The sequence below is a fragment of the Melozone crissalis genome, unplaced genomic scaffold, assembly GCF_028551555.1.
Source record: "Melozone crissalis strain CALT ecotype California unplaced genomic scaffold, PUWL_Pcris_2 ptg000004l_1, whole genome shotgun sequence".
Lineage (NCBI taxonomy): Eukaryota > Metazoa > Chordata > Aves > Passeriformes > Passerellidae > Melozone > Melozone crissalis.
This window is the reverse complement of record NW_026535782.1, coordinates 41,483,262-41,509,098: the sequence shown is the minus strand read 5'-3', so window position 1 is coordinate 41,509,098 and position 25,837 is coordinate 41,483,262. Positions and strand designations below refer to the sequence as shown.

Genomic DNA, 25,837 nt, shown 5'->3' with positions numbered 1-25,837 from the left:
ATTATTGTTGGTATCTACAGGAATCACTCCCTTTCCAAAGCAGACTGTTTTAGTAGGTTGAAAGCTGCAGTGAAGTCTGTAGTCAGCAGAACCCCTGGAGATTTTTGCACTACATCTAAGAGATTCTTGAGAAATAATTGACAAGAAAAGCCTTATTACCATTGAGCTTCAATATACAGGAGTCTGCAGTTCTAATGGGAAAAAATTCAGGGAAAACAAGTGACTGAAAGATCAGTATGCTTAGTTTCAGTTGCTTTTCTTTTAGCTTCTCTCTCTCCTGCTGAGAAGGAAGAAAAAGAAACTTTGTTAGATCATGCAGTCTTTGCCAGCTGATTTCAGCTGAACTTAACCTTTTTAAGATTTTTGTTTCTTACTTATTAATAGGTGGCTTGGTAGAGGAGAAAGTGTCAAATCTATGAGGAAAAATCCATAGAAATACACTATTTCTGGAAGAGAATTTTTGTCCACAAGTTTCCTAGTACCCCTTAAGAAACTTGTCTTGCATCTTGAAACAAAGTTCTTTAATTCTGGTCATTATGGATCTACATTCCTTTTGGAGCAGGGTGGAAGGTGAGACCTTTAACTTACAGTTTATTTTGAACAATATTTTTTGGAAGCTGCACCCTTGGTACTCTCTTCAGCTGGTAGTAGTTCATCATGGAAAAGTTACAGTGATTTTTGCTTTAATTGATGAGGAAACCATCTACTGCCTTTCTAAGAGCTGTTTCACTTTGTTAAGTGTTGATTTCCTCTTTAAACAGCTCAAAATTTGAGGCAAGAAAATAAGATACATAGGATGTTTAGCTCCAAGGACCTGTATTTCATTTCCTGTCTAGGGAAGCAGATGTGAGTATCAGGGTTCTAGTTTTGTTACCTTTGATTTCAAGTACCTAAACTTTAAATATTGGGCTAACATTATTGCTCCAGAATTTATGACGTAAAATTCAGGTCAGATTAATACAAAGATGTATTTCTTCTGAAATCTTTAGTTGCTAATGTAATGCTAGCATTAGCAGTCTTACATGGTATGATTGCATGTGCCATTTTTCAAATATTGGCCAAACAAGTTGGTTGAAGTTGGGTGTCAAGGTAACAGGTTTTGGCCATTTCAGCATTGAAGGCAAATGTGGGGCTATCATGGAGATAAATACTATATATGGAGAATATTTATGTTTTGTTGTTGTGATGGTGCCATAATTGCTCTTTAGAAGACAGGAGGAATGGTGCCTTTTTGTATTTGTGGTGCTTTTCTGTATTGGTGGTGAATTCCAGTCCAGAGCTGTACATTCAGCACTTGTCACTGCTTCAGTTCTCCTTTACACATAGACTTCCTACTAAAGAACACAACAGGGGGTTTTGTGTTTTGTTTTTGTTTGGTTGGGCTTTTGTTTTGTTTTGGTGGGTTTGGGTTTGTTTTTTTTTTGCTGAGACAGAACATATATTCTGGGAGCAGCATAATATATGGAAACCCTGGTTTTTTGGTTTTTTTTGGTGCCATCAACAGGCTTCTGAAGGGAATTCCTAAGATTAATGGATATTGTCATTTTAAAGGCTGTTTTCCTGTCTGTGTACAGTATGCTGGCATTATAGTTTAGGGATGAAATGCCCTGCTGTTACTACAAGTGTATATTTTCTAATAATTTCTGGGAAGTTGTATCTTAAGAACTGGTTCATGTGATATTTGGGTGTTTATAGCCTGAGTAAATTGAAGGACTTCTCATTTAAAATATTGTACTTTAAAGACTACTTTTAATTAGTCTGTTTAGTCACATGGGAAAACATAACATAAGGTACAACCCTTGGAGTTTTTTCAGATACCTAAGAGAAGATAGATTAATAAAACACAAGACGTACTTTAAAGGCAGAACAAACCCAAATGTGTTAAACACCATGGAAAAATGTGTGCTAATACATCTGGAGATAGTGAGGGCAGTTCTGTTAAAAAACCATAGTTAGTAAGAGTGAAAGTTGACTACTGCTCCTTACAGTGCTGCCATTTGTGTCTGAACTCAGTTAAATGGATGTTTGTATATTTTAGGCAGAGAAAATCATCTAAAAATACCATGACACTGATAGGTGGAAAAATGCTTAAAAATATAAAACATGTTTATATTAATAAAAACGTGTGTTAAATTGAGACTTTTAGAAATGAAATGTGACCTTGGAATTTACTCCAGCAGAACTGAAACAAGGCATCAAGATACAATTGTGTTTGATTTCATGCCAGCAGGGGAGTTCTTCTCTTAGGATGGGATGTGTGAGGCCACATTTTAGCAGTGGGGGAGATCAACAAATTTTGAGATAGCTTCAATAAGAGCAGCAAGAAATAATACAGGGAGGTAGTCTGGCGAAAAAACGCTTCAGCTTTTTAATGCTTATTTTTATAGATATATTCTCTGCAAACAAAAAAGTAGTTTTCTAATTTGTGTCAGAAGAGCCTCAGTTTGATGTAGAGCTCCATCATAGTTGGGTGTGCTTTGAACAGCATAGTTACTTCAGCAACTAAAAAGCAGAAAGACATGAATTTTTTAAATCAAGGTGACCATTCTTTTTTAGTTCCTTAAAACTACAATAAACCCCACTGTGCATGTTAAAATTATAAGGGAAGCATGCTCAACTTTCCCAGTGTGCTTAGCAGATGGAGGGTTAAGGCTTCCTGAAATACAGGTCTGAGTATGGCAGCTGAATTGACTTGAATGAAAGCAGAATATTGCCTTAATTTATGAAGCAGAGAAGAAGTATTTCTTTAAAAAATAAAACAGCAGGAAAATTACTTCTGGTATTCTCAGTGGGGTTCTTTTCCCCTTATTAAGCACAGCATTTGCTGAATAACATTGTCATAAATCTGCTGTCCACTTGTAATCTCAGTGGCTCTTGGGCACAGCCTCTGTGTACATAGGAAAATGGCAAAACTTAAGCTGCAGTGGAACTGCTGGAATTGGGGTTTTTAAAATAGCTTTTGTAGATTCTGAGTTTTTTGAGCTAGTTGACCTATATGAAAATAGGAAAGGTTAAATGTATAATCTGTTAATGCCACTTAACCATTAATTAGAGTAGAGCTTAATTGTCCCATTTTACATGTGCTCTGTGGCAAATGTACACAAATGTGTTGTCATTCTGGTTCATTGTATGTTTGTGAACTTGGTTGTGCCTGAGCTATCCAGTTTTCCAGGATGCAGTGTCCTGGGTCACTTAAACCTTCCTTAAAATAAGTCTTCAGTATTTCCTTCCACTTTTCCCCCCCTGGTTTGAATTTTAGTATTGTTAGTAGAAGACATTGCAGCTTAATATTAGGGTGCTAATGTAGCAGCGTTCACGCTCTTGTTGCAGCTTCTGTATTAGTATTTATATTTTTAATTGTATATAATTTTGCTTAAGCAATCATGCCAGATTCAGGGTCTGATTTGAAACACATTAATTCTGTGTTTGTACTCTAGATATGCTTGACTACAAAACAGCTTTCTTTGGCAAGAGGTTGGCTAGCACTGGAACTTCATCAACTAAAGTGAAACTGAAATATTCTGATACATCACTTAGCCCGCGAAATACACAGCATGTTTGTGCTCAGCCTTTTGCTGAGGGTTCATAGGGAGGATGATTTGATCACAACATGCAAGTGAATTTTGGTATTATAATGCTTGGAAATCCTAATCTGGTAGCTCTTGCTGGATTTTTTCCAGGCTGTTCTGCTTCTTACTTGGAGAGAATTTGAGGACAATAAAAGTGAAAATGACTACCTTCTATATGCAGGGGAAGAGAGGACAGAGGGTACCAAAACTTAGCATGTGTTTTTTTCCTAGCTTATTCCTATGTACACTAAACACCAGTTGTCCAGTGAAGTAGAAAATAGTAGATTGTTTCATTCACATGTGAATTTTTAAAAATTACTTCTTCTATATCCTAGTTAAGACTATATAAATAAACCTTTCCTATTTTGTTAATTTTACTTGGGTACTATTAGTGTTATTACCTCACTGTTTTAGTCAAGGGGTCTTCTATGATAAATATTAGAAAAATACAAAATAATGCACATAAAAATGGTTAAAAATATGGCACATGGAAATAGAGAATGTCCTGTTGAGGTTATATATATATATGTAATTTTATATCTAGCTCTGTTTTTCTTTGTGGGTGCCATTACAAGTTCATGTGCACTGGTGGGAATCTAAATGTGGGCTACGTTCAAATTGCCTCTAAAATGCTTGGTTAACCTGAAGTAAAACCCCAAAAGCTTTTTTCAGCCTAGTATAAAACGAGATCCCAGCTGGTGCTAGAGAAGTCAGTTGTACAATATTAATGGGAATTTAAAATTAAATAGCCTTAGTTACAGAGTCCAGATTTCTGTTCTTTTGCAGGTAATGTTCACATTATCTGCTTGATACATATCAACCAGACCAAGCAATGCTGGGAGAGAGGAAGATATGGGAGAATCCTAAGCCTTACATGCAGATAATTTTTCAGCTGTTGAAACCAGTTTAGTCTTCTTGTGCAAAAGCTATCTGAATTTGCATTTAACCACCTCATCTTACATGGTAGCTGTTCTGGAATTGTGACTTCTCCTTAAGTCCTTGAGTGACTATTTTTATCACAAAATAACACATTATTCTGCATCCAATTAACTCTGCTATGTTATATATTAGGAGATAGTTTTGCTCTACATTTGCCAGTTACTATAAATAAAATATATATCCTGACATAAAAAACCGTAGGAAGTGTGGTTTTGCCAGATTTTAGGTATAACAAGATGAAAAAGGCAAAAGCAGACAAAAGCTCAACTTTGAGAGTCTAAAATTTACTTTTGCAGCTTAGTGTACCCTAAAGCTTCAGATGCAGAGTTCTTTAAGCTAGCTTGCTCTAGTTGGGCCATTGAAAACCAAGCAAGTTAATTTTTGGAAATTCAGCCTGTCTTGATAAAGTTTTGGGGACAAGATTGTTTCTCAGATGTGGATTTAAAGGTGACTGTTTTAAAGATGATGAGCTGTATTTGCACGTTTCACACTCAGAAAAGGCTGTAACGTTTTGCTTCAGGCCAGGTGATGTGAAGTGAAACTCTCCTACCACGGACTTGCCAAGTACAGGGTCAGCTTAAATTTATGTAACTTCTCTTGATCTTTTTCTTGAAAAAAACTTACCTTTTAAATGATGCTTCAGCTAGTGTTAGATAACTTGGTTAAGCTTAAATGTTTCTTCTCCTCTGCATTCTTAGGCCATCCTTCTATTGTTTAGGTAATGTTCTAAATATTAGTTGCTATGATCATTTTAACTTGAGCATTGCTTACTCTGCTTGTTTCATACTGAGCTGTTAAAAACAGGCTTCATCACTGGATCAGTGCATTAAAAAGAACAAGGTTGCAGATAGCTCTTCATTGTAAGTTGAATTATAGCATGTAACTCAATTTCATTTTTTCATGTTGTTTCTTAAGAAGCTTTGAAATAATTGTCTATTTTCCAGCTTACTGCGTATTTTTCTATTTGCGTGTGTCTGCCAGGGGTGTGTGTACGCATATGTGTAATAAGGGCATGTTGGCAGTTACTACAGTTAAAACCACCAGGTATCAACTGACAGGTAGAGACTCCTTGGCAGGGCATTGGTGTTCAGTACACAATAAAAATGGCTCTCAAAGTCAGTTCGAGTTTTGTGTTTGGGAAAAGCCTGCACAAGCGAAGCAAGTGCCTTTCTGTAAGGTAAGTGTACAGACGTTAGAGGAGCAGCAGAGAAATCCAGAGGCCACACAGAAAGGCAGAGGCAGAGCCAGACTTGAACTCAGAAGTTCCTGGCTTGTGGCCTGGGGCTGAAGCCAGTCATACACAGCTGTATTGAATTGTGAATAGAATGATGCTTTTTTTTTTTTTTTTTTTTTTTCCCCCTTCGTGGATTTAAGGGAACAAAGCTGATTTAGCCAAAATCATAATGTGGGTAAAGAGATGGAATTGTGTAATCTGCCTTTCTCAAAATTCAAGAGCTGAAACTTTGGTGTTAAAAGTTGGTCCAGCACTTGTGGGTTTCCACTTGCTAAGGAGCGTGATTAACATAGCTGGGTCACAAATTGTGACAAATCCTAGTGCAGTGCCTTGAGGTCAGACTAAGGGGTTTTTCTGAGTGTAGAGGAATTCAGGCTTATAAGTTACTGCTCTGCATGCTACCTTGAGAAAAACTAATGACATAAAGAAAATGCCCTGAAATTTGATTTTCTTTGATGTTTTAAAATAGAAGTGAAAACCTAGTTCAGAGACGGTCTGCCTGAAGTTGACTGTTTATTAAACTGAAATTCACATTCTGTATTTAACACTGGAGTTTTTAATGAGGCTTTAAACATTGTTATCTTTCAGTGCAGTATGAAAGAAGTGAGAACCTGCTGAAGGTTTGCTGCCTGGTATTTTCTTCCTTCCTGAAGTAAAAGCTTGGAGTAGCTTCTATTAAATGTATGGGCAGCTCTGGTTATTTCAGGAGCTCCCTTTAGGAAGAAGGCTTTGATCTAAAATATTATTATAGAATGAACATCACCATTATGAATTCTTTTTCTTTGCTATTAAAAGTCTTGACAGGGATTTTAAAGTCCATTTCACAGTAAAAGGGACTTCTTTTCCAGGCAAAATGTCATTAATAGCAAGCTCTAGTAGCAAAGTAGAATTTTTCTTTTTACGTGGGGTACTTTTATTAATCTATGTGCTATGTTTTGCTAACTGAGGCTTTATGCATATGTATAGTAGGGTTATTTTCCTAAATTAGGAATGTGGAACTCAGCCAGAGAATACAAGCAATGCAAAAAAAAACCCAGAACAAAACACAAGACTGAGGTGGTTTTTGTTTGCTTACCAGGAAGTAAGTTTAATTTTGTTTGTCGAAAGTAACAAAAATGCTAAATAATTTTAAAAAGAAGTCCAAGTCAAAAGCTTAAATGTAAAAGTCCATCAAAACAGTCCATCAAAAGCTTAACAGTGAAATACCTCCTGAGGAGTTGAAACACTGATGTCTCCAGGTGTATGCAATGTGACAGTGCCTCATTTTTTGGAAAGAGTTGACTCTGAGTGGTGTGCAATTTGAGGATGCATCCAAAATATTCATTGATAGTTAATGAAAATCAGAATAATTAATTTGAGTATTACAGTGGTCTGCTTTTTTACTCACCCTCTTTTTTTATGCACTGTCGTGGTTTAAACCCAATGAGCAGCCAAGTGCCACACAACCCCTTGCTCCAAACCAAGCCCTGTGGAAAACCCTTTGAGCTTCCCTTTTGGTTTCAGCTGTTTGAGTGTTTACAAGTCCCACTTGCCTTCGGCTGTGGCTTCAGAAGACATTTAAACTGGGTTTGTCAGGTTTGTTGCATAAGCCTGGACCACTTCAGAGGTAGATTTTGTTGTGGCAGGACTTGCTTTATTCACCTATTACAGCTGGTAATGTACTGTAAGTAAACTGTATAGTTCTTCCCAGCCGGTCTTCCAGAAATACTGTAGCCATCTAGTGATGAGTTGCTGAGTTTGGGGTTGCTGCCCAGTCATCACCAGTAACAGTGTTATGGGCTAGATTCTGCAGTGGTGAGTGGGAGACCCAGATGAACTTGTTTCATTATGAGCTGTGTTGCCCCTTAATTTAAGTAGCATAGCTTCAGTGGCTGAATAAAGTTTCCCCCACTCTCTCGTTAAAAGATGTTAGTTAAGTGTGAGCATATAAAGGGCTGGTTTGACTAAAAATGTTTCCAGTGAAGCCAAATGTATTTTTTTTTCTCTTTTATACTCTTTAGAAAGGGCATAAGAAAAAGTTGGGTGACTCTTACTTGGTGCACTTCCCCATTTAGGTCAGTCAAGTGTAGGTCACAGTTACTGATAACCAGAAGTCCAGTTGGCACCTCCAGCTTAGCAGATAGATTTGATTAAAGCTGAAGGTCTGGTCTTTCACCTAAAATTTGGAATTTTAAATGCTTACATAAGTGACTGAATTCTGTATTGCTTCTACTATAAGGTCATGCTAATTTTCTGCTAGGTAGCATTAACCATTTATCCAAAAGAGTGGCTTCACAGAAAGACAGATGCTTTGCACCGGCAGTGCGCATGGAAGCATCAATAAGCTGACAAATTAGATTTGAGGTTCTAGTGTTTAAAGGGCTTTTCTTTCAGCAGGAAATAGTCTCCCACATCAGCTTACGTATTTTGACCTTCAACTTTATATAGCAGCAAAGAGTTGACCTGTCTTTATGCAGAGCTACCTTTCTTAAAGAGGATCGAGAGAAGGTTTAAGTGACTAGATTAGAAGTGCAGTGTTTTGTGGAACAGTGAATATCTGACATCTGTGTCATGATCATACACTGCTTTTGTCTAGTGCCTAAAAAAAGGAACCTGCTGTGTTGCACACTTGTGACATTTAGATAGGAAGGGGTAGTTGTTAATTAAAGATAGGAGTCTTCAGGTCTTCTGTCAGCAGAGGTCAGAATTATATTCATCACTGGAAAGATGCCGAACTTAGGTGCATCTGTGTGCTGAATACTCTTCTGATTTAGCTGTTTCTGTTAGGACTGATGCTGAAAAAGGGTGCACACTTCTAACCACTCAGAAATAAAGAATTTCTGTTACTCTTTGAAGATTATAGTCTGTGAGTTTTATGCATTTATTTCTTTGACATCACTGAACATGAGAAATGTCTGGTTTTGATTAAAAATAATCTTGTGTAATGCAGCAAGGCAAAAAGTAACCTAAAAGTAGCAAACACTACTTGGATGGAGAATTTAACAAGACAAATCAGCTTAATCTTGGTAGTTCAAAAATATGTTAAATGCTAAAATTTCATTTATATCACTATAATTTTTACCTCACTTTTTTTCTTGTAACTTAACGTTTTTATTTTCTGTGTACTGTTGTGGTCATCTTCTTCTGTAATCTCTGAGGTGGCAGTTCAGTAGTTTCCTCATTCTGAATTCTTTTCTGGATTACGTCTTACTTTAGAATTTCCCTCTTCTGTGACAAAAAAAGAGAGTGGCCATGCCTGGATGATTATCCATAGCCATGTTGTACATGGTCTGCAAGTTCCTGTCATCTTAAAATTTTTGTATGTTGAAGAAATTTTCTGACAAGAATTTCCATGTTGTGAAGGAATGCAGCCTATCTGGATTAGAGATATTCTAGAGCTGGCTTGGTTCACAAGAGAAATGTCTTCTTTAATAGTAATGTGTAGTCAGTTATAAAATGTTTCCATCTTTTTGAGTGTGAATGGACACTTGTAAGCAAGATGTGTATTCAGTCCTTATTGATTATTTAATATTTTGAAAAATTTCTTAAGTTATCTTAAACTACTGTATTCAAAAGCAGGAGATACTGACATGGGCTTGAAGTTAGGAATGGATCTGGTACTCTATCTGTGAATTACTTCAGCAGCAAGTGAAATTCATCACTTAAGCTGTAAATTATAATTCCTGGAAAGAGACAAGGAATGAGATTTCAGAAATCTTGCCTACTGCGCTCAATGCAAATAGGAAAAGCTCTCAGATGACTGACTGCTGAGATTGGGCAGGCACCAATTCCATAAAAATTGCAGCCATAGTTAAAAGAAATTCTTTGCTGGTGGGAGACTACCCTTAGTTTAGACAAATGCCTGAGGATACCGTGAACACTTTTCACTTAAACTTTCTAATGTCATTGCTTAAGAAATAAGGAAATTATTGTTTATTTAGCAGTTAATAAGAGTTGCATGTCTAGACTAGGTGGTTTAATCTGTGCTTTATTTCTAGAAGGCATGAAATAAAGTTAACTTTTTAAACAAAAAAATGCAGCTAGAGATTGGGTGCACAGTATCAGGACTGTAAAAATGGATGAATCAAAAATAGCCTACCAGATCAGTGACTGTGAGAGGTGGAGGTCATCTCTGCTTATTAATGGACTATTTTCTGGAATTTATTTTGCTTCTGCCTCATAACTGTTGTGGCTACTTAATTTAAAATAAACTGTTAAACGGATATGATTGTGCGGCCTGCAGAATGCTGTTCTCCTCCCTCTTACAGTCCTTTTGAAGTGGAGAAGAAACATTTCTACAGTTTTCTAAGGTACCCTGTGTGGGTGTCTCAGGCTGTCTGCACAGGTAATGGGCAAGGTGGGCACTACAGTGTTGAGCACAGGCCTGTGTTTTCCTTTCTCAGTCAGGAAGATGTGTGATTCAGGGTGCAGGACTTAATTGTAATGCACTGGCTGCTGCTTGTGATGGTTTTGTTCCTTGGATTCTAGTAGCTTCCTGCTTTAATTCTTTTAGAAAAAACATTTGACTAAGCAGTGGTATTTCTAGTGGTAACTGTGGTGTTAACTTGATTTATCCTTGGAGTGGTCTCTTTAAAAATGTATTTATCATCAGGTAGTCACAGTTTTCTGTGGCCTTACAAAGCTCTTGAGTGAACGTGTAATATCCTTCCTGATAATGCTTTCTGTGGCATACTGACAGCTGTCTTACCTTTCCAAACATAGCTTGCCAAGAACATGAGGAAAAATTATAGCTTAAAAACCTTCAAAGAGTGAGACATTTCTACATTGCTGTACATTATGTGCACAGAAGGTATGCTTGTATGCATGTGAGAAAGAGGTGGGATTTTTTTTCCTTACTGATATTTATTTGCTTTCTGAATTACACTGTGGAAGTTTTCCTAGGAGTTTTCTAAAATAGAAGGAATTTTCCTTGATACATACTCAGTCATATCTTAACATGTAGATGTATGATACAATATGCTTAGGAATTTAATGTTGGCCTTTAGAATTATTGCTAGAATATTTGCTCATCACAGGGAGAGAAGGGTGCATAGCTAATGTCAAATCTGGTGTTCTTCAAAAGCACAGCAGCAAATTTGAGTCTTTGAAATTTAGGGATATGTATAGTAATGCCACTTATACTTACCATCATGTTTTGGTGGTCTGTGTCTTTTCCACTGTTTTTTACAGTATCCTGTGCAAACAGCAAACCAGTAGATTTCAGAGTTTTGATGTGATGCTGTTAACTGGAAGAGTGATCAGCATTGCATATGAGTGCTGAATTTGCAGTTGAGGAGAGACAAAAATAAGGTTATGGATATTGAGAGTGCAAGTGGTGCTTGTAGATGCTGCATGCCTTGGTGAGAGTGTTTGGTTCTTTATGCTATTCTGAGATCTCAGGTAATCATTTTCATAGAATGCCGGAATCAAATCTTTGTCCTCAAAACTCAAGTGATTATATGAGGACATAAAATCAGTTTGGAAAGGCTTTGAATTTTTTGGCTGCTTAAGTAGTTTCACAAGGAAGGATTTTTTGTTTCTTACAGTTCAAAACAAGTCACATCTTGCACTTCTTCGGTGGTGTTTTCATTTTTCCCATTTCCTGCACAGAGTCTTTATAATTCTCTCGTTTTCGTTCTGCATGCCAATGAATAATTTCAGATTACATCTTAATAAGGCACGAGTCATGACATGGAGTATTGAGTTGTGATGTTTTGAATAATTTATTGATCTCATTTTTGAATGAAAAATGACTAATGAAGAGGATGGGCCAGCTGGTTGCAGTAAGAAGGGTGAGAAGCAGCCTCTGGGGATGAAATGCTTCCACATCAGGCTCTGCAGAGAATCTCTGTGCTTACCATATAACCTAAGCATCAAACACAGTCATTTTTCAGTGCCCCCGAGATCTTGGTGCTTTAGAAGTAGATGTCAAGTCTACCATATATCTTTGTTTTGAGCTAACTCAGCAGAATGAAGTTCACTTTTCTTCAGTGTTTGAGAGTGTATCAAATTTCTTAGTAAGAGCCACACCTTCCATTTATTCACTTACATTTTAGGAGTAAGTCTCATGCCTTTGGCCTTTAGAAAGTCTGTAGCAATGCAGCAAAGAGAAGACTTTAATTCCCTTGTGATTTACCTAGTTTCTTGAGCAGGGTGTGCAGTCTTTCATCCTCATTGAGGATCTAATGAGATCTGATCCCTGCCTGGCAGCCTTTTAACAGCAGGTGCAAGCTCCCCAACAAGAGGAGGGCATGGTGTATTAGCAAATGACTCACTTCATCAGTGTCATGTGCATTTACAAATATTGCTCCATCCTGTCAATGGTGCAGTGCATCTGATCCTAAAAGCCATTTGAAGGACATGGCTTATGGGATTGAATTTATCAAGGTAGCTTTTATCAGTGTTTAAATCTTCATACAAAAGTGGGGAAGGAGGAAGTTTATATCTGTTTTCATATTGTAAAGAAACCTTGAAATGCATGCCGGAGTTGATGTATGACAGAACAGTATTTTAATTTTACACCTGGAGTGGTAAATGTATTTAAGCTTTTTGGTTTTCACTCTGAAACACCTGGCTTGCAGTTTAACATTGCTGCTTCACCAGATTTTAGGTTTTTATCACCTGTGGTTATCTATGGACAACAAATACTGAATAGTAGCTTTATAAAATAGAGTGATTTATTGATGCAGTAAATACTGTATCTCTTTACTACTGGCACAGGGAATCCTGACCTTATGTAGTCTGCAGTGGAATCTCGATGACCCTACTACAACCATGGTCTGTAACAGTATAGTTGTAACTCCTTTCTTTGTATACATGCAGTCCTCCATGACTTAGACTGACTCAAAAAAGTGTGAGAAAATGCTGCAACACAATTAGACATTTTGCACAGGATATCCATTACTAGATAAAAGCTGGAGATCAGCAGCTTTGTGAAGGTAATGAAACTCCACTGAGTACTGGCTAAAATCACATATCTGTGCTTTTCCAGACATGGAGAGCTCCATGTGTAATGGTTGTCTGTAGCAGGTCTGTTTGTCTGGAGGGCACATGATACCATCACTGTCAGTAAAACTTCTGTAGCTGCAGACTGAGAGGCTGCTCCCTCTTGGTTTCCAGATATGTTGGGATACATCTCAGCAGTATTTGATCTTGAACTTGGTCTTACTTCTAAGTGGCAGTGAGTTGATTAGACTCTTCAAGACATTTTTGTTGAGGATTGGGTGATTAGTTTAATTCAGGAAAACTCAGCAACTTTGGGCTGTTGGTTTTTGAAGAATTAGTGGGGGTGGAAGGCCATTTATTGAAGCCAAGCTGTTGAATTTCATCAGTCCTCTGTTGAAGGCATAATGCTTGAATGATAACATGAACTATGTTAAGGAGCTGTTGTCCCATGTAATGAGTAGGAAAAAATGCTTTGTGTGATGAAAGCTGTGTACCAAATATAATGCTGAGTTGCTCTCTAGTTTTGTGCTATAGGAGAACTTGAGATAAACTCTTAAGGGTGATACACAACTTTATTGCCCAGAGACTTAAGCTTCTGCTACCAGATTGTCCTTTTGAAAGGGTGAAAAAATCCAAAACACCATGTCCAGGCATTCATTCAGTAGCCAAATGAAAAGCATACTTTGTTATGTAAAACACAACACACAAACCTGTTTTCTGTTCGGCCAACTAATTCTTTGTCAGCCTTCACTGAATCTTGTTATTTTGGTGCAAAGGAAAATTGGTTGTTGAACTATTAAGAATATTTTTAAAAGTAATAACCCGTGAAAAACCTGAAGGTCTGTTGGGGTGACATCTGAATTACATAATTTTTCATTTAACTTCTTTGTTAACATTGCAACAACAGTCTCCTTTTCTCATACAGAGTTCACTGCAAAGTGAATCTGCAAATATTTTTAGCACAACTTGTTTTGTCTTTCTCCAAAGCAGAAGTATTTTTTGCTGACATTAATGTCAGATTCTCTTTTCTTTCAGGGGAAAAAATGAGTAATGAAAATTAAACTGAATTTAAAGTGAGTTTTTAGCAGTAGTTTAGAGCTGGTCATCTTGGGGTTTTTCAGTAGGTTAACAACAATTTTAAGAAATACAAAAATTAATTTCACTTCTGTCATTAAAGTCTGCAAATGTGGCAGTACATAGAAGCAATTAACTTGCATATGTTTTATTGTGGTCAGCTTTCACAGTAAAACTATCAGTGTTTTGGGTTGATTTATTGTAGTTCAGTTATTGGAAAGAGAAAACAGTTGCAAAAGAGTCATGTTTGTTGCAGGTCAGATGTGGACATGTTATCTGAAGTTATAAGATCACTGAGTACTCACTCAAGTGATGACTCCGTTATAGTTTGTAAAAACAGTGCATTTTATTGAACTTGTGGTTATTTCTTTAGAGAATGGACATTGAGTTCTCAAAAAAAACCTGTGGTATTTTGCTTTCTTAATTACTGGAGTACATGATTGAATGTTAAGAAATAGCTTACTTGCAGTTGTGAGGTCTGAATTCATATTTGAATTGTGTCTGAGCTCAGTATCACTGGGTAATTTTAATTTACCAAAGAATATCACACTCATACTTATCTTCACTAAGGAAAGTTTCCAAACAAAAAATGCAGAATTTTTAAAAAGTCTCATGAGAACTGTTTGCTGTGTTTGGAGGAAGAGAGAGTTAGTGTCTTCCTAAGAATGCTGCCTGAAATTTAGTGTGGTCTTTGCAGGATTGCACATGACCAGGTTTTATAGTAATGTATTGGTGATCAAGGGCTCTTCACATCACAGTTGAGGTATTAATTATGTCCTTGTTTCTAATGGAGTGCTCCTTAATGGCAAGAGCCGTTTCTCTCCATACTGCTGACTTGTCCTGTGGCTTTGAACATAGTTATTTATTCTTTGCTTGGGTTTACTCATGTGCAGAATTAAGTTTTACATACGTCTTAGTGTTGTTGCAATGCTTAATTAATATTTATAAAGGCCTTTGACATCCTGTGATGAAAGGAACTCTGCAAGTGTTCAGTAGTGGTATTATTTTATTAGTGAAAATGCAGGAGGAGTCAGAAGGATACGAGTTTTGAATTCAGAGTGAGCAATGGAGTCATTCTGTAACCTTGAGCAGGTCATGCAGTCTCTTGTTTTGTTACATATCCTGGGAAAGCTCTGTTTTGCAGCATGTGTTATTAAATGCTGTCCTTTCCTCCCCCAAGTCCATTCTAAGGGAAAAAAGGTAAAAAGTAAACAAGCATACACAACTTTACTGAGCTGCTAAACATAGCAGGTATTTCTTAAGGAAACAGATCATGAACCGAGGGCAGAGGGTGAGAAGGGAGTGGATGTGACAGTTGCATTGCAGAGTCAACATGAGAACTTGAGCGTGTGTTACCTGCTCACAGACCAGACTGGATTTTGCCTGTTACAGATCTCTCTCATTTGAGTTGAGTATGCAACTTCACTGTATATCATCTTTATTGCATTCTAAGAGCTCACTAATCCATGGTACTCAGCTGGTAAACAAGTTCTTTCTTCAGACTGAATGTTGTCTGTATTTGAGCTTTGTGATTGTCAAGATTGATAGTCAGCTCTTATAGCATCTTGTATTTGACTATTGCATAATAATATCAATCTCAGTCACTTATGAGGTTTTTTCCTCAACTGACAGAGGAAGGTTATGATTACATACTGTCATTAAAATTACAAGATAGTGAGGAACTTTTGAAAAGTATACATCTGTTTCAAGACTGAGCCAGCTAGACATTTACCTAATTATATAAGGCACAATAACATTAAATAGTTATTTGCCATGCTTCACGCATGCAAATACAGGGCTTTTTATTTCCTTTATTTTTTTATTTCCTATACAGTGCTGTATCTGCATTCTATTCATTGCACAAAACGCATAGGTGTGGTTTAGAACAAGGGGCATCAAAAGTTTTATTTGAAGTACTTCAGCAAGGTGAGCAGCTTGCCCAGTGAAGTGTGAGGCACAGCTGAATGTAAGTGCCAGTTTATGCTTGTGCAGTACGGTGAATTCAGATTGAAAGCACCTGCATCTTTGTCCTGCTTTATTGCAGTCTGGCTGGACATCTTGTTCCTGGGGGCTTTTTACTTGTCCTGCTTCAGCTCTCAGCTTAGCTGGCCTAAGGATGAAGAGGAGCAGTGTTTGTCCCTACTGAGGATAAACAATGGTTTGTAGTCTTGAAGAACAGCAGTTATTTAAACTCCCATGCTTTATGTGACCCTAGTTATAAGCCTTAATTTATGGAGTGTGCCTTGTAGTAATGGAATATTAAGAATTTACCTGCCTGGCTTCAGCTGAACATATATTTAGGTAGATTTGTTCCAAGATAGAGTAATTTGTTGAGATTTATACAGCATTTTCCAGAGCTGCAAAATATGTTACTTGCTTCTGCCTTAACTTAGACTTCCTGATATGGATCATGGCAGGCCTGGAAGTTTGTAACTGAATATTTGCAGCAAGTAACTGAATGAATTTTCTTACCTGTTAAAAATAAATATTGCCTCAGGTAATAAATGGAGTGGAAAATACAAACCTTAATACCTTTGCCAAGAAAATCTGAGCAAGCTGTACAGAGTTGTTTGAACTTCTAATACATTTTAAAAACAACCCTAACTTGCTGGTTCTTCCACTTTGACCTACAACCAATGAATAATAACTTAGTGTGGAAAGCCTTGTTCTTAACTTCACACTGATAAAATTAAATACATTCTACCTTTAGTATTCTGATTTAGTATAATTAAAATAATGACTTACAGTTTGATAAATGTTATTTTCATTACTACAGTGCCCTGAAGCACTGCATGTGGAAAATTTTATAATATTACACAGCTCTGGAGGTATGTAATGTGCTTGTCAGACTTTTAACTTGCATAAAGTGTTTTGGTTTTTGTAGCATATAAATTTAGAGTGTTTCTTTGGAAACTGAATAAAAGTAAGCAGTCAGATCCCTTCCAAAATGAAATGTAAATTACACCACTCTGCAACTGCGAGGGTATCCTTATAATATCCCCATGCAGGTAGAATTCAAGCATCTTGCTGTTCAGTAGAAGCTGCCTGTGAGCAGTGTGGCTGTGTCTTGGCTTGGTTTGGTGAGGGATTTTTTCCCAGTAATTCAATAGCCACTGAATAGAAACTGCTTCACTGATATTTATATTTTAATTTTTTTCTTGATCTGAAGTGCCATATCATGAATGCTAAGAAAGCCTCCAGTATTTTCAAGTGTGTTAAAAAGTGCAGCAAGTAACACTGTAATAGTGTTGTCTGATGTTTTCTTTATTTTTCACCTTCCTCTTTAAGTCTGTTCTTTATCTGTAGATAGCCTGGATCTTTACCAGGATGGCTTTTAGGTCCTAGGGTTTTATTGACTGAGAAGCACAAATATATATAAATGTCAAAGTTTAAAATAAGTGTAACTACTTGTTAAAGATTCTGTGTAATCCAGTTTTTTACTGTCTGTGCAGCCTCTGCTGGTGCCACAAATGATGTTCTGGCAGAAAGTGTTTCATTTGATTAAACTGTATTATACTTATTCAGTATTCTTTTCTGAAATGTCACATTCTGACATTAAAACAAGTGTCATAATTGTTGTGTGCACTGTGGCATAGTTACCTTACTATGGGAAATAAATAAATTTCCTGTGACTCTTTTAGTGTTGAAAAATAATTCTTTTCTTGGAATTTAATATAGAAGTTTGTACTCTTAAGAAAGTATGGAGCTCTTTTGTTAAAATCAAATTTATGCTGTAGTCAGTAGTTGGCATTTCATTTTTAACTGCAGTTGTACTGATAGTAAGTATTGTTTTAATAGCACTTCTCATACATATCTACAAGAATGCACTATTAAGGTGGCAGTAATACTGGTGTCCCAGTTTGTAACGTGTTCAAAGCCCCAGTAAGACATTGGCAAAGCTGCCAGGAGAGGTTTGAGCCTCACTTGTGGAAGTGACCTGGGCTGCTGAATGCAGTGGTGTCTGGTACAGACCTGGAGTGGAGGCTGGCTCATTTAGCTACCTGCTGCAGTCCTTCTGCAGAGGATGTGTCAGTAATTAGTTTCCTGCTCACTGGACCACTAAGTACAGAGCTATGTTTTTGTTCTATGCTAATGCATTTTTAGAGGAAGTATTCCAGAGCTGCATTTCCAGCTGGTGACACAGAGCTGGTACTGGTCAGCAGTGCGCTGGCAGCAGGGCAGTCTGGTGCTGCTCATGTTCAGCATCTGTATTAATGACAGGCTCTGTTGGGATGGAGCAAATCCTCAGCACCTTTGCAGGTGATCTCAAATGAGGCTGAATGGTTGACTCCTGGAGATTAAGGTTGCCATTCAGGGGAAACACAGTAGGCTGGAGAAAAGGGCCTGACAAGCCTCTTGAAATTTAACAATTGTAGATGGAAAGTACCACACTTGTGTCAAAAGAACCCCCTGCTATAGCCTAGGCTAGACATCCACTGATTGGACTGTAGCTCTGCAGAAACAACACCTGAAGGTCCTGTGAAAAAGTAGAATGTGAATCAGCAGGATGTCCTTGCTGTTAAGAAACCAGCCATGTGCTGTGCTGTATTAGAAGGATATAGCCAGTGGGTCAGGAAAAGGCATTCAATGCTTTGAAGTCCATCTTTAACATACTGTGTCCAGTTTTGGTTCTCATAGAGGGAAGACACTGATCTTGAGGATTGCCAGCTCTCTCTTCCCAGTGAAATAACTTGACTTGTGTCCCTGTAGCAGGCCTTGATTTTATTCTGGTAGCTGTTACCCTTTTACTGGTCTGTGCTGTTTGTTGCGGCTGTCAGAATGACACAGGTATTTTTATTGGCAAACACTTATAGATAATGCAGCTTTCTACATGTGTGAGTAGCTTATAGAGGAAAAGAAAGCTTTTTGATCATCACATAAAATCTTGAAGTCCTGAAAGGAACTGTGTCTTGCCAAAGGGATGTCCTGATAGGATACATTACAGGACATCTTAATTACAGGCAAATTTCTGACCTCATGTTTTGCCACTCTTGGGCTAATTTTACCACTTTTCACAGTTGTCTAAACACACTTTACCTATGCCTTTGGTGTGCGTGGTTGTGCATGCTATGAAATAATAATTATAGTTCTGCAAGAGCTCCAAAGTGTTAAAAGCCTGAAGTAGGGGAGAAAACTTGCTCAGTTCTTACGTTTTAGAATTTTGGCTGTAGCTCTCCGTTTTCTTAATGCTTTCCTTTTTATTAGTTGGCTAACATGGAGGAACTTCAAATTGTATCTGGAAGCCAGTTTTTTAGTACATCAATAGATAGAAATTGTACAGCTGGAAAGAGTAATTCTGCTTGAAGGAGTGCAAGCAAGAGATACAGAATTTTTTAGAATCTTTATCTTTTTAACGTATTTCAAGGTTTTCTTATGAACAGTTGACTCTTAAAATTGAAGTTGCCCCCTTCAGTTGCTGAAGAGCTGAGAAAAAAACCTCAATTTCTGTGAGCATTTGTTGTTGTACTGTACAGCTTATATCATCCAGCTCTTTAAAGAGCCCTTTATGCTCGTGTATAGAATATATATAGAACGCACCACAAAGATACAGATAGATAACGGTGCATATGGATACATCACAAAATTCTATCTGTAGACTACACGACAAAGAATTAATTTTCCTCTGTTAACAAGTGTAGTAACAGTTGGTCAGGAGCATTCCTTAGAACGTGTCCTTTGAACTGAGTGAGTTTGCTGACGTGTGGGGTTGGTTGTTATCCCAGCAGTGGCCAGCTGCTGATGCTGGGCTGCGATAAAGGCGTATCGCTGGGGCCAGCCACGCTGGTAAAGTGCGCAGCTCTCTTGCTCTGACGCTGTTCTGGCTTCCAGCCAAAGAGAAGAAAAAGCAGCTTACTCCTGAAAAGGAATAATCTTTTGAAAATGCTGCTTAAGAGCACTTCTAAAAACACCCTTTCTGTCTTTTATTTAATACGTGGTGAGTATGTGTTGTGTTTGTATAAAATCCACAGCTTTCCCTGGGAGAGAGAGAGGACAGGCTTTTATCTTACATATAGTGTGTGTAGTATTTACACATGTAGCAAATATGAAACTTCATACTTCATACTCTGAAGGACTGAATTCTGCTATTGAGATTTCACTTAGATTCAGAAAGTGTGGGACAATAATCCTTTTCCTAGATGGTCAATTTTGAACTGCACAGTTTATCCCTTGCATCGGTATTGGAGTTTTTCAGTGATGGTTTGAATTTCTGTCTCACTTCAAGCAAACAAATAAATTTTTTTCCCTCTTTGAAGATTTTATACTCTAGATCTTCAGGAATGCTATTCTGAAGTATCAATTGTTTTTCCTTATAAGCATCAGAAATCACTTGGCCTAAAGTAATTTCATATTCCATTGTTGTCAGTTCAGCACAAAGACTGACTTCTAAAATGGCTATCTCCCATGTAAGCATATTTTGTATGGCTGTCTAATCTATGCATGCAAACATTGCCTAATAAGAAAGAAGGCTGTGAGTTGAGTATTTTAACTTCTTTTAAAATAAAATGTAATCCCATTTTGACTCTTTTGATCAGCAAGATCATAACTCTTTATTTACATGGCTTAGTCTAGTGGAAGTAATTTTACCTTTTAGGAATGTAGGGTCTGTCAGCCCTGGAATTTATTCCATGCTGTGTTACATCTTGCTTCTGTTTGATGTTCTCTTTAAATGCACTGGAGCACACTTACATGTTTGTACATGCCACACTCTTCTCATGCTGCTGAAATAATGAAGCGTGCCTGTTGAGTGGGATATGTTAAATGAAAGTGAAGTAAAATTGTAAGGATTTCTATGCTCCAGTTGCGGTGCATTTAATTTTGCTTCATTTTTGGTCTCTGACATCCAGCTTCCTGATATGATTTAAAAGCTTTCATCCCTTTTTCAAGCTGTAGGCTGCCAGTGTTCATTGCTGCAGCAAGAAGGGCTTGCACCTCAAAGAACTCACTTGGGAGTTGGTAGTATGCCTTTTCTTCATTGCTTATGACCCTTAGTTGTAATAATTTTATGCTGTTTAATGCATTGCTGTGAGTTGAATTTGCTTCCCATGCACTCATCTAAGTTCCAGAAAAAGTCCAAACAAGTGAAGGTCAAGGACAGAGCTTGGTGAAGAGAAATAAAATGGAAGTAAATGAAAACCACTTGCCAGTGGCAGCAGCAAGGTTTTCATGAAATAGCACTGTTGGAGGCATTTCACTTGGCTGTAAGAGATTTTGTCCCTGTATGGATTGAAGGGAGCTTCTGTTGTGGAAGTTGCACCTGGACTTGAACTTGTTAAAAGGTGTGTTGCAACACATCTGAGACACCAGTGTGTGATGCCTAATTCTGCTGATATCCAGGCTGTATAACTTAAAATACCGAGAAAACTTTCAGCAATGTTGACACGTTAGGTGCTTGTAGTTCACTTGAAATCCTTTTGCTTCAAATCTGGACCAATATTGGATGCCTTATTGTTGGATAAATTTCTGCTTTAATTGAGTTTTGAGTCTTTCCAGCTGTTTCCAAAAGACTTGAAATATATTTGTGGTCTGATATTTTGGATCACTAGAGGCTTATCTGTAAGAAAGAGTTATTAATAGCTCAGGTTTTGCTTCTAAGTGACAGTGGTCTGTGCATGCAAATCATTCTCTGCTTAGGGTGAAGGCCTTTAGTTCTGACTAGTTGTGGCTGATGGCTTGAGGGAAGACTTGGCAGTTCAGGTGACATGGGAGCTATATAGATATAAAAGTGCTTCTGGTCCTGCAAGTGTGGTTTCAGAATCCCAGTGTTCTGAAAGAGGATGCACAAGTCGGCTCACAGTTTGGAAGCAGGTTTGTAAATTGCCCTATGCTTATCACAACACAAAGAACAGCGTGCACGTGTAGAAGTTTATTGCCACTCCTGTGTCATAGTGTAGCTAACTCAAGTTGACTGTGCTGAAATGAGGTAAAGTGTGAGGTCAGGAGGAGGGAGGAGGACTCACAGTACTGGCAGTGCACATCTTCACCTGTGAGGAGCTTGCAAACTCTCACACCATTGTCCTGGGGTGTCGTGAAAGGGAGTTGCATGCACTAAAGTGCCATTCTAGGAGTTTTCATTTCTTACATTTCACTTTTACCTTTTTTGTGCAGTTTTAGTTTGAGGGTGACCTTAGAGGATTATGAGGTTTGTGTAGACTGATACTGTGTGACGCTTTATCTCTGCCTATCAAAGTGTGCTGGCAGCAGATAGTGTGCAATATGTGGCGCGTCATCTCGTCTCACAGTTCAGTTTGTGACAAGAGCTGCCTTTGAAGACAACTTCTGTCCTCTACCTGTGCCTTAAGCCCATCATGTTGTCAGAACAATCTCTAAAACAGAATTTTCTGGAAAAAATAGTATTAGAATTTTACAGGAAATTAACAATTTCCAAAACAGGTAAATTGTTTTGAGGGAGAACTTGTTTCTTGAATGTCTGGTTTTGCTTTTTTCCCCCCCCCTAAAATGGATGTTTTGATAACATGGGCTTCACAACTGTTTTCTGTTATGTCTCTAGTTAACTAGTGGAAAAAAACCTCTTTTCTCTAAAATAATTTCTTTTGATTTAGGCAGAAGAGGTTGTTTTAAGAACATAGATAAGGTGTAATGCATCATAGGTACTGGATTTATTTGAGTTTGCGTTTTTTAGAATGAAGATAACGTTTTGGATTACAATTTACAGTTTCTCATAATCTGTAAACTGTTAATATTCCTTACTTTAAACACTTGGAATTAAAATCTGTAATATGTTTTTAAAATACTTGTCAGTTATGTTGATTCTAAGATTTTGTGGGAGATTTTAAAGTGCAATTAGGTCATATTTTTAGATCAACACATGTTTTCTTGGAAAAAAAACCAAAACAGATTAAAAAGCTGGCTGCTGATTGCTATTTAGCAGACTTCCTCTTCAGGGTTGTGGTGTGTCCGTGTTCCCATTACAGTGTGCTCATAACAAAACCCGGAACCACACCCCATTGTATTACTCTAAATTCACTCTGCTTGCAGTTGATGGGTTTTCTCCCCCTGTTGATCTCCTCAGCGTGAGCAGCTGTTTACTGGAAAGCCCATGATGGACCCTGAGTTTCAACAGGCCAGGAAGAACTGTCTTTTGGCTAATGAGATGCTAATGGGCAGCATTATCTTTGGAATAAAGCGAGGAGGTGGTTGAAAGCTTTGTTGATGTTGAATTTCTCAGAACATTAACACTGCAAGTTAAACTTGTGTTCAACAAGCATCTTGCAATCAGCTGAAGAGGAAAATCATCGATCATAAAACAAATGTTAGTGAAATGCATGGAAGAGTAGAATTGGGAAGACGGCACTCGTGTTCCCCAGAATAACAATAAGATACTTATCCTTCTAGTTCAGTGAACTTTCACCGTGGTTGTACCTTGTTAGTGTGTCCGTAGCGTCCATTCTTGTTCTGTCATTTGGAAAGTGTAACTTTGTACCTCTGACGTGTTTGTGAAGTTTCGCTCAGCGCTTTGTCAGGAGCTCCGTGGTCTCCTGCGTGTGGTGAAGCCCAGGTGTTCACATAGGTCCCTTCCACCTTAGTAGAGTTTACGTGAATTGAAGCCTAAATAAAGTTTTGGTAAATGAAGTAAACCAAGCGTTGGTTGCTGCTGTGTTGTGGTTGTTGAGGATACACCCAATGGAATATTAAATCTCTACTAAAAGAGCAGAAGGGGAGGTTGTCATGCAAAGCAAAAGGGCTTCTCTGCAGCCTTAGTCCGCATAGATCAAAAAACAAGGCAGCGGCAATTGCAATCTCCATGTCCTAAATTTATCACAAAGGCAGACCATAACTAGGTGATTACTTTCAGGCTATGGATCTTTTGTCCTGGAATCCATTTAAGGCTGTATGTCACTGTAAGCCGTAGTTTCAGCTGTGATTGTGAATGTGGTTCTTTTCTCTTTCTTTCCTGTTCCTTTCTCATCTGCTCACAAAAGTAAGGAAAGTGCTTTTAAGTAGAAAGCTGCCTGTGTGCCAAGCAGTTAATGGAAGTCATTTTGTATTTTGATCCTACCATTTTTCAGCAGCTCTTTTGAGACATCTCCTTTAAAACTTCTTTTTAAACATTTGCCTGCTGCAAGAAAGTTTTTTGGAAATAGTGTATAGTTGTAACATGCACTGCAGCCCAAAAGGCATACATAGCTTGACAAGATAAAAGTAGTAAACATAGTAAAAGTAGCAGCTTAGAATGATGAGGGTGTCACAGAAGAGCTTTTTCATCTTGCTCACAATCTATGGCTCAAAGAAAATAAAAAAGTCTGTCTCAATGCTATGACAGGCAGTGCAAAGTACACTAAGCCCCCCCCCCGTGCTTCACTGTAAAAAGTGTAGTAATTGCATTTGGTGACAACCTCAGGGTGTTGTTACTAAGGACTCATCTTGCCCTTATCAATTTTATCCATCCATGAAGAAAGGGAGCCCAGCTTCAGGAAACCACAAAGTAATTTATTACTCTCTATAGGACCTTGGTCATTTAGAGAGTTCTTGGAAGTCCTCAATCAGGAAGCTGTTAATACGTAGCATCTCAAAATACTTTTGTAGGAATCAGTTGTGTAAATGTCTCTTTGCACTCTGGCTTTGGAGTAATGAGTGAAAATGAAAAGAAGGACATTTCTTTTACCTTTACTGTATAGATGCAATTCAAGGAAAAGTCTGTACAACATGACAGCAAAGCTAACTCAACTCTTTTTTTAAACTGTGGTCAAAAAGTCCTTTGATTTAGGTGTAAAAACAAAAGAATTGTTCAGTACTATTATAAACTCTAGTTTTGTTTTTAACACTGTTCTGATTTTTATAAAATTTTCTTCTTTAAGATTGTGGAATATAGTTGTTAGTTGGTTCCCATTTGTAGAGTCTCTGATCCTACTCCTCATCTGTCGAATCATTTTTTTACATTAATGATCTTTGTCTTAATCTTTCCCTATAAAAAGAAATTACTCCAAGTAAGCTGGAAATTTGGCCTTAAATTTCTTTATAAGGAGGTGAAGAGAACTGGTTAACAAAAATGTGATTCACCATAGAAACAGCTCAGCCAATAGTATGTATGCAGTAAATTAACTATTCCATGGTACTTTCATATTTAATACAGAACATAGCAACAAGATGATGGCTTGGCAACAATAGCAGCTGCATGTATTTTTTTCCCCTTTTTTTGAAAGAATGTTCTTGTGGGAAAAAATAGATTCCCTGGAAAGTAATTTATATTACAAGTTTCATCACAAAAATTCTGTGGGTGGATACAATAGCCTAGAAATTAAATTAGAGATTTGTATAATAAATGATAGGTTTGATTTGATGTGACACTTCTAGTCTCTTACAAGTGACATAGCTACAGGCAATAGAATAATCTCTTCCCCTTGTGAAGATAAATGTTGTATCAGACCAAACTATCTTATATTAAATTACAACTTCCCTTTTTATTTTTTTTACCATATGAAAAGATTCATGAGACTCTTCGTTAAATAATAGCATGACCCAATTATAGGAATACTTTGGCCAAAATGTCTTGAAGATATTTTCTGTTATCAGCTGTGTGATTAATTTATGTGGGAAACTGCCATAACAGACTTGATCTGAAAAAAGGAATTTTCCTTTATGCGGCATGTGGCGTGATTGTGGCCATACTGAGCTGGAAGGTGCTTTTCTTATCACAATTGGACGGAAACCCTCAGCTAGAAATGAAGTATGATAAGAGGAGTGTGATAACTTGACTGTCTCTCTTGCAGGGAAGAGGTTTATGGTCTGTGTGGCTCTTACACAACTTGATTGTACTCAGACCATTGTTTCTCATGTTTTGGCAGAGAGAAGGAGCAAGAAAGGGAAGAACAGTTAATGGAAGACAAGAAAAGGAAGAAGGAGGATAAGAAAAAGAAGGACTCTGCTCAGAAGGTGAGTTTGATATTTGAATTCTTTTATCCAGCTGAAACATAAATAGTGGTGGTAACAAGATGTTAAAATTTTTGTGTTTGAACTTAAAAACGGATTGGTGAAGAGTGGTGCTCTTTAAAAGCACTTTAAAGACACCACTCTTAGAGTGATGCTTCTTTAAAGAATCTTTTTTGCATCATTTTCCTGGAACTGAAGTGTTTAACTT

General features: G+C 37.5%; 1 protein-coding gene across 5 annotated transcripts in view; it reads left to right on the top strand.

The window, feature by feature from the left end:
• Window positions 1-25,837, top strand: part of TNRC6B (trinucleotide repeat containing adaptor 6B) — a 119,323-nt gene that overhangs the window by 53,315 nt on the left and 40,171 nt on the right. For all 5 annotated transcript variants that reach the window (XM_054276132.1, XM_054276157.1, XM_054276149.1 and 2 more), the window contains one exon: window positions 25,545-25,632. In XM_054276132.1, coding sequence (XP_054132107.1) covers window positions 25,545-25,632 — 88 coding nt within the window. The remainder of the gene's footprint in view (window positions 1-25,544; window positions 25,633-25,837) is intronic.